This window comes from Psilocybe cubensis, chromosome 10, assembly GCF_017499595.1.
Source record: "Psilocybe cubensis strain MGC-MH-2018 chromosome 10, whole genome shotgun sequence".
NCBI lineage: Eukaryota > Fungi > Basidiomycota > Agaricomycetes > Agaricales > Agrocybaceae > Psilocybe > Psilocybe cubensis.
Window position 1 is genome coordinate 329907 of NC_063008.1, and position 9456 is coordinate 339362.

The 9456-nt window shown below is 45.9% G+C and overlaps 2 protein-coding genes across 2 annotated transcripts; both read right to left on the bottom strand.

Annotated features, from left to right (window-relative positions):
• Window positions 1-460: 460 nt before the first annotated feature.
• On the bottom strand, window positions 461-1592 carry JR316_0010436 (cAMP-independent regulatory protein pac2; the record flags this gene model as incomplete). The annotated part of the gene is made up of 5 exons (XM_047896104.1): window positions 461-886; window positions 942-1104; window positions 1157-1246; window positions 1295-1475; window positions 1526-1592. The coding sequence occupies 5 exons, from the start codon at window positions 1590-1592 to the stop codon at window positions 461-463; spliced, it is 927 nt and encodes a 308-aa protein (XP_047744149.1).
• A 2746-nt stretch (window positions 1593-4338) lies between these two features.
• On the bottom strand, window positions 4339-9021 carry JR316_0010437 (putative serine/threonine-protein kinase; the record flags this gene model as incomplete). The annotated part of the gene is made up of 13 exons (XM_047896105.1): window positions 4339-4557; window positions 4612-4676; window positions 4731-4924; window positions 4980-5232; window positions 5298-5612; window positions 5661-5948; window positions 5997-6161; window positions 6218-6903; window positions 6954-7738; window positions 7800-7938; window positions 7987-8117; window positions 8177-8338; window positions 8491-9021. 13 exons carry the CDS (start codon window positions 9019-9021, stop codon window positions 4339-4341), a joined length of 3933 nt encoding a protein of 1310 aa, XP_047744150.1.
• Window positions 9022-9456: the final 435 nt, after the last annotated feature.

Genomic DNA, 9456 nt, shown 5'->3' on the forward strand with positions numbered 1-9456 from the left:
ATCCTCGGACTATAGTCGGCTTCGATCACCCTGATGTGCGTAACGTGAGCCTGGAAATAGAACCAGTCACTTCACAAATCTGGCTGTTGATACATGACAAGAATCGAGAAACACGGAGTTAGACCTCGAAATTTCTAAGACCTTAATTGCTTCTTTCCTCCTCGAGATCATTTTACACCTGAATGCTTAGCGTCCGAATACATTGCGACATAAATCCGGTTGAACTAAACACTGTAATCCTTGACCATCCAATCCAAATGAAACTAGCCAAGGTGATAAAACTACAATGAAAAATTAGTACAATGCATAGGGAAAAGGTATATTACATGGGTTAGGGTCCGGCCCTGGATATGCGAATGAAATTGTACATAGCATAAAAACAATGCTAAAATGTAGAGGATAGCAATTAACAAAGTCCATTGTCTTGCAGAATAAATTAGAACCTAAAAGCTTTTGTATGTCATAGGATAACTTTGAGTTTTTGAAGTGCCCGACGGTCTTCTGAAGACAATGGCGTGTAGTGACTTGGATACACCGGACTACTATGTGGATGAGGAAGATGAGGTCGCTTTCCATACGACCCTAATGATGAAATAGGGGGTAGTGAGATGTTCTGCGAATTTGACGATTGCGAGGATAACCTCGGAGAGTATACCGACGAAGAAAGAGGAGACGGCGGAGGAGAGAATGCAGGAGACATAGGATAGGTTGGTATATGTCCAGTATGATAAACATCCTCGTGAGGCTCGCTTTCGTCCGAGTATGAAGCGAATCTGTCTGTGGTTGAGCAGAGAACTTTATTGCTAAAGAAGATGCCATTTGGAGCGTGAATATTTCGGAGGTAAGCGTAGTTTTCAATGACAGGAAGTCGGGCATAGTCTTCTCCCTACATGATCACCGTAATTAGACGTTGCTTCTGAGGGGTTAAAACAGTAACGAACCGAAAAGTAGGCGACTACATGCCATTTGCGGGGCTCGGTAGTGCCAGGGAGGTTAACAGTTACAGAGTAAGTCTGTTTTGTCAAGCCGTTCGGTTTTGAAGGACGATCCTTTCGTCGTATCGGAGGCGGAACATTGGCATTAGGATCAGATGCCCTGCGTGCTCTGAGTATCTTATCAGCGGTACGAACTCAAGTTGTTTAATATACTCCTGTACCTTCGAGCAGCTTTTGCATCTCTTTCTTCTTGTGTGGTTTCGATTTTTTCTTCATAAAATAGGTAATCCCCTCTCATTCTACTCTGGGACCTGCAATGATAATGAAATTTCTGTATCAGAAAATAAAAGCGAACACACCATCTTCTTCCGTCTGTCCACCGCAGAAGCCCACCGTCGTCTTGAGCTTCTTCCCAGACGTAAACATGGCCGCTCTTGAGTTCATCTCTCTCGCTGGCCAAAAGGCGTCGTTTAATAAGGGGTAAAATGTTGAGCCTGACGGCCTCAAGAACGACATGGGCGTCATGGACATCGCGTATATCTGTGCGTAATCAATCTCTATTGCTTGAGGTGATCAATCGAGAGCCGTACGAAGTGCAGGGTGCGTAACAGCACTCTCCTTGACGAGACCGTATGAGCGAGGCTGAGTAGAGTACATTCTGGCGACGTGTTTGACAAGATAGTTGAACAGACGTCGTGTTTATATACAATTTGATATATAGGATGCAATCATCGTAGCCACCTGAGATCATGATCCTCCTCGGGGAGTTAGCGGAGACACGCGAAAATAGAGATCTTCTAAGTTACGTCGAAAGGGGCCAGGATGGACCTGAAGACAGATAGAGACAGATCTTCAAACCTTCCAGCAAACAGGCTCAAATTGGATGATTCGACCATTTTCCAAGAAAAAATCGACGGACGGTCCGATATAGTTAAAATAGATCAGATTACTCGTGGCAGTCCATTTTTGTCCGGCGGTAAGGCTTATTTGCAACCCGGTACCCCCAATCACATTCCTTCGACCCAGTGCTTTCTTGGATAGACCTGTATCATTTGAAGTTTAGTACTGTCATGAGGAGGCAGATACCCCTCTTTACCATAATTCAATCACCACTGCCAATGGGCGCAAGATAGTGATTCTTCTTGCTTTCGATGTACTAGTTTACTCTCAAACACACAGGGGAAACTTCGGACGGCCGAGGTTTTGCCATTCCTAGCAACCAAAACGAGCAATTCATCCTCGTCTATCTAGGATCAAAACGAAAGTAAGTTTATCGGCGAATATGAATTGGTACCCCAGTCTTGAAATCTTGGCGTAGGGAAGTCTAGGAAATCTGTGGGATAAGTCTTTGTCTTGATACCCTTGAGGCAATATCACAGAAAAACGTCTTCTTTCCACATGGTAACATAGAAAATCATTCATCACCTGCTGTTTCGACCAAGAGATCGCGCACAAGGCTTTTCGAAATGACTATTGCTCTACTTAATACGGTATTTAAACATCTTTATGATTTGTTGTCTTTGCCAAAAACGCCGTTACACATCCAATTATACTGACGTCATTTTTTGAACTGTCTGAACATAAGTGGTCATTTCATTGAGGCTTTAATCTTGTAAAACTTTAACTAACAGTGCTGAGCGTTCAAGGAATAAAGCACATACTTTGAGGATTCATTGAAACAGTATTTCGGGTTCAAGCAATCACGAAAATCCCTAATTGGATAATCTGAAGTTTTCTTCCCAAAAGGTGAAGGCATTGTTGATGTATGCCCATCAAGGATAAATGGGTAACCGATTTGAGAGGTCCAGAGACTTCGTATAAAGTCCTTTACGATGACTTTGGTTTTAATATGCTCAGCTGATCATCGACACTAGACGAGCATCTGTGATAAAAGTTACTGTTTGCGCAGTAACAGAGAGCATGAATCCATCATGACGAAGAGTAGAAATATAGACGATGTAACCACATTCAGTCTACCTCCAGTTTTGACGTGGCTAGCAGCAATTTTTGTTTGATTCTGGTACCATATCAGCAAACTCGACCTTTGCAGCGGTGCTCATACTCGGTCCGTATATAATTTTACTCCCATGAGAGTGCAGTAGAGAGAGATTCACTGTGAAACGGAGGCCAAAAGAGACCCATCGCAGCAAGCGGAACATCCTTGGAGGTATCTGCCATTAGCATTAGGATGTAAGGCTCCAAAAACTCAGGTAATTTTAGACCTTGGAAAAAACTGTCCATATCTATTAGAACACCAGTACCATAGCTTAACGTCTCAGGGACGATGAAGCGGACATAAGGGCTTTGATTATCAAGAAGCATACGTCAATAACAGCGACGTGCACACTCAAAAACAATCACAAGGTGTGATTTCTTATATACCTGACCGAGACTAATCGTAAGTTTGACACGTCATGTTCGCATAGCCAGTCTGTTGGCTCTCACAGCACAGTACCCGTAAGTATAAAGCATACAATGCCTTAGAGCTCTAATGACCTACACACACGATGTTTGGAAGTGTACTATACACCATGAATGATCAGCAGGACAGACACCATGTAACTCACTATTCAATCAAACATTTTCAAAGGCTAGAAGCAAACGACTCATTTAAGATATGTGACAGAGCATAACACTCCTTTGGCACATCATGCATCATGGCTTAGCGTTCAGGTAAAAGGGGCCAAACGGCCCGGCGATGAACAGTTTTTGGGTAGATCTTCTCAGAATGCGTAGTCCATCCTTTGAACCGTGCATCCAAAAATAGATCCAGGACTGGCTATTAAGGCCAAGAAATATGCAAACTAGCAATGAGGAGCACAAAGAACAAATATAAACCATGTCTAGATATACGCTACAGCATATCGAGAAGCACTTCTTGTAGAGTCAATAACAAACACCGATACTAAAATAAAGTAAACCATGTGTTTGCATACCAAGTATTCAAGTTCATGCGCGGTTACCAGTTACCGGGTTGAACGCCTCCCTCGGAGATTATTGATTGTGACACTGTTTCTTTGGCACACATTGCACAGGCCCTACATACATCGGTTCCAGTTGAACTACCCACTATTCTAGTCGAAAATCTTTCTTTCTCAATGGAAAAGTTCCATGTACAAAATTTCAGATATTCGACCAATGAGGCTTAAGTCTTACGGTCGAAATGAAGAGTTTGGAAGCCCTATCACACACTCGTGGCTCGTGGTATTCCAAGTATTCGGGTATTCAGGTGTACCCTTCCTCCGGAAACCCCTCATCAAGCTATCAGTGAGATTTATTACATGCACAGACTCATCATAACAATTATGTGAAATTAAGTAGCTGATTATAACAATGTCCATTTTGCATAAAATACATGACAAACGCTGTCCATATTGATGAGATAGAGTTCAAAGTTGCTAGGTCATCGAGATGTTGGTTCCGTGGCGTCGGGCTTGAAGCGAAGACGAGCGAGCAATACTGCTTCCATAGGCCCTCCATGAAGTGACACTTTACTTGCAGACAGTCGTGTAATTTCCTCCTCCGAATCCGAGTCCTCTAGGCCTCTAGGTCCATCTGTATCGGTGGTGAAAGTACCCCATGGCTTACCAATTTGGGGGTTGGCGTATACATTAAAGCGCGCCTATTCCATAAAAGGCATTTAAATCAGTGTGTGAAAAAAAGAAGAACAACTTACATGTCCCTCTGGATGGCTATGACTAACTAATAGAGCATAAGCTGGAGTTTTAAGCGTGCCAATTACTGATGGAAAGCTTGATTTCAAGATTAAGGAATAAATCAGTTGAGGAAACTTACTCAGAAAAAGATCCTCCCTTTGAATACGATGCTGATGTCCGTAGATGCGCATGATAGTGTCAACGTTATTCTGGAACCATCTTTTTGGAGCGTTTAGCTTTAACATATACCGATACTCCGTTGTCTCGGTGTACAGGATTGCTGCCTTGTGACCAGCTTTCAGAGGAAATGATGGTCGCCTCACAATATCTTCTCTGAAGAAAGATTCAAATTAATCCGAACGACTATTCCATTGGACATTTGACTTACGAAGAATTTCTGAATGTCAACGAACCGATCAGAATATCAAATGCTCTTTGGGCTGCTGTCTTCTTTGGTAAACGTTGCACCTCTTCTTGCACATTTCCATACCCATGAATGGACGGTAGACATTGAATTCCTGGATGATCTGACTTATGGGGCTCATATGAATTAAAGAGTGTTACGAATCTGCCTTCAGGTTTCAGCAAGTATCCGACAGCGCCAATGTCAACTTGGCAAGGCTCCCAGAGTGGAAGACTGACTAGAAAGCGATCATCATCATAGTCAAGATCAGATACTCCATATTAGATAATGGAGAACGCTCACGGGATTTATGGTGTTCGTGTGCAAGTAGTAGACGATAACGTCGCTCGTTTCTACGCTTCGCCATTTGTTCGTCCACAGGAGGAGGGGAATCATACCCATCGGATCTGTGGAATTGTATCCGTTCTTCTGATCTCGATGCGGTAGCAAGAATCGAAGAGCTACGGGTTGAATGGCCTGGCGTATAGAGGACGGGCTCTGGCATTCTTATGCGCTCTGTCGCTACGGTGCTCTCCCTGTGTGGCTGATTTGGTGGGTGGTTTCCGCTGGGTGAATATGGCCCCTCGCTGTTAAGAGCATCACTCAAGATGTCATCCGCTAGGATGGGCATCAGCGGACATCCATCTCCAGAAACAGTGGACTCACGAAGAACTGCGCCGCTTTCTTGCTTCAAAAATGGAGGTAGTTCTTGGGGCCTTAGGTCTGGAGATGGTGACGCTGCTGGCTCGGGTACTTCGTCAATAGCTGGAATCCTTGGACTGGGTGACTCGTATCCGTCAGCGAAACTTTTTCTGAGTAGCTTGAAGTCCCTGGATATTTTTGAAAAGGAAGGCCGGCTTTTCGGATCAAACTGCCAGCATGCCTTCACGATTTCCTGGAATCCTGGGGTATTGAACCGAGAATATCTAGGGACCGGAGGCCGCTTGTCTTCGTCTATAATCATGCATTAGAGCGTATTTCGGGGTCGGTTGAATGTTTTACCTAGGACATATCGTCGCACCGAATAATCGTCCATTGGACTCCAGGGCAGCTTCCCCATGTTCATTATCTCTACGCAAGTGATAGAGAAGGACCATACATCGGCCTCAACGGTGAGCCGTGAGCGACCTGACATCAACTCGGGCGACTGCCATCCGAGTGTACCATCTATATACCGAATGTTCAGACAAATAAGTATGTCACGGAAAAAAGAAAATACATACGCGGATGGGTTCCACTGATTCTGAAAGCTTCAGTTTTCATTTCGCTCTGACCGAAATCGCATATGATACATCGGTATTTGTCGTCCACTAGCACATTTGATGCTTTGAGATCACCGTGTAGCACTCCATTTCCATGGAGGTATTCCATCCCCTTCGCAATCTCATGCATAAAGCGGAAGAGGTCCCATTCTCGTGAGACAGGGGTATCGCGCGGAAGGGGTCTGATATTACGACTGTTGGGGGGAGTGAGATGTCCTGTAGGAGTGAGCCCATTGGCAAGATTTACCCCCAGCCACGGAGACATTGCAGGAAGGGTAGTCGCTCTTACACCTGATCCTGGTGGACGCGGCGTAGTGGTGGCGGAAGCGTTGCCTATGGACGCGAGGCCCAGTCCGGGAGGATTCTGTTCAGCTTCAATTTTTCTAAGATGTTCAGAAAGCGTGCCATTTTTGAGGTACTGCGTAACAAAGAACCATGGAGGATCTCCAGTAGCGCTGCTAGCGCCATACAGAGGAAGAACATTGGCGTGACGCAAGGTTTTCCATATACCCATCTCACGCTGGAAAAGCTTGCGGGGGGTCGTATCCGCGAGAACTTTGATGGCCACAGTCCGACCTTTCCATGTGCCTTTGTAGACAGTAGAGAAAAACCCGACACCAATCATTTGTCCTCTGTCGACTTCGTATCTATTTCGGAGGAGTAAGTAAAATTCAAGGTAAAATTATGCTATACTCACTTGGTGATCGTCCAGGTCGGAACATAAATTTCGACTCCTTGACTCATCCTCCTCAAGGATTCGATACCCGTCTCGATGAATTCCCTATCCAGTGTATCTCGTGGTACAGAAGCTGTCGAGCTCCCCGACACTGTGGCGCTCGTCCCAGAGCCACCAGATGCTTCCACAATAGAGCTATCGATGCTGATGACGGTTCCCGCACCTTTGACAGATTGATTCCCTGTACCTTCGTTGATACTGATTTTGCCCAGGACCACACCCTTCGCAGAGCTTTTATCAGGTGTCTCTGTCTCTTGTGAGCTAACTCGCTCGAGGGCACGCTGCAGTGTCTTTATAGCGTCTGGCATCTCTTGGTGGCCTATTTGGAAGACTCTCAAGATTTCTGCGTCACTATTTGTCTGTAGTGCCTGTCGCATGAGCTGCCGAAGGTCACTGATATCGCTCTGTTCATCGAGGGCATTCTGAATCGTGTGGATTTTCTTCAAATCAGGTATGATGTTGGAGGAGTCATCGCCCTGAAGTATTTCAGGCTGGGATTCGTCAATAATTCCTAGGGCGTTTTTGGCCGCGGCGAAGTGGTAGACCATCTCCGGTGAGTTTTCTACGAGTGGCGGGGGATGATGGTGGTCATTGTGTTGGTCTGCATCAGGTCCAGTGGCTACTGAGTCCTCTGGATGCTCCGTGAAAAGGTGACTTGCAAGGATAGCAGTCAGGACGTGCGTCTCGTGCTCCCGGCGCTTCTCAGTTCTCTGAACTTGCTTTAAAATGCGGATTTGAATGGAAACCTGTACACAATATATTATTGAGGGGTTACTTGTGTTGTAATTGACATTGAGAGGAACGTACCCCGAATAATGCAAGGGCATCTTGAAGTTTTAGATGACATTCCGAGATGTCTCTGCGAATCTCGTCGCGTTTCAGGTAACGCTTGAGCCAAGGACGAGTTTTCTGCTTGAACATAAAACGGTAGATGTCATTGAAGCATCTTCGCGAGCAATAAGTTACCGAGCATTCAACTTGGCGAACTACTCACTCTTCCAACTTTGCAAGAGGAAGCTTTAATTCTGTCCCAATCTGATCCCCAGCCTCATGGACTTCCTCTCGGACTGAAAGAAGAATGTCTGCACAGCGCTCGGTAAGGCGTAGGCACCCGAGACGGTTCATCTATTCCATAGCCATGATAGTGAGATGTTTATCTATGGGAAATATAAAAAAACACATACATCGACATCTTGAGCCGCGTCCCATATATTCAAGAGGGTGTTCGCTGCAGCTTGGAGGCCAGGGATTGGCACGAAATCCAAAAATTCTACACCAAGGTACAGTGCTTCGTGAGTGATGTCGGCAGCAGTGTCCAAAACAGAAGCGGCGGCCTGTGCAACGCGCTAGCGAAAGAAAGATCATAAATTAGCTCCTCCATCAAATCTTGAGAAACTCAAGTGTTTCAAAAGTAATCAAGCACAGCATTGCCAGTCGCGTCACAAAACATGGGGCAACGCCTGGTGGCTTAGATGATACGAAGAACGTGTAAGCTCACCTTGCGAGTATCCTCGAACGCGACAGCCTGTTCCGGAGGAATGGTGTTTTTCCTCTTTGGAGGGTCGTGCCAAGGACGTGACACGTGCTTATCCCCCCACCACGAGGTCGACATCTTCGGACTGTCGATGTCCAGTCCTATCTGATCCTTCACGTCCTGTTGTGGAACGGATTTCGCCAGCTCTGACGGTGCAGTTGCTGCTCCAACATCCTCAATTTCTGGCAGCTCTATCGAAGATGGCTCTCCATGTGCGGATGTAAGAACCATGGACAGGGGCCTTAAGGGCTCAGAGGAAGGGTCCTGAGTGCTCGACGATTGCGCGTTGCCCCCGGCATTGCTTGGAGCAGAATATGAGGACGAAGGGGTGGACTGTACCGGAAGGGAAGAAGAACTGGCTTTGGGAGTAAAAATGGCGCTCAATGGAGAGGAGGCTTTCGGAATAGAGCCTGAAGACGATTCTGGTAGCGGGATTGATCTCTTGATCGGTGTCGCCGATGAAGATCGTGGTGACTTCGACGCTTCATGCGACATTGATGTTTTCCTCGTCCTCAATGACCCGCTATAAAAAGTATGAAAAGGAGAAATTGACGACGACTGCAAAATCTCGTCGTCGTTGGTGCCGAGGAACGTCCTGGTGGAGAGAGAGGAATGCGTGGGAAATGTTATGAAGGCCTTTGGCGACGGTAAGAAGGCTTCCTTAGATATATGCTGGCGTGCCCCGGAGTCAAGTAAAGTAAACGAGTTTGAACTGTTAAGATTAGACCGCCCGCCCTGGGATGCGTAGACAGCATAGGAAGAAAACGTCAATCGTATTTATACCCCATTCCGTTGTCATAGCCTCCGCCAATGGAGTGTGAGCGCTTCTTTGTACAGTTCTGGCTACTCGGTGTCTATGCACATGGCTTGTCTGTCCTGGGATACTAGCAGGTCCACTAGTCAGTCGATTCCGAGCCTGTCGCGAACGCA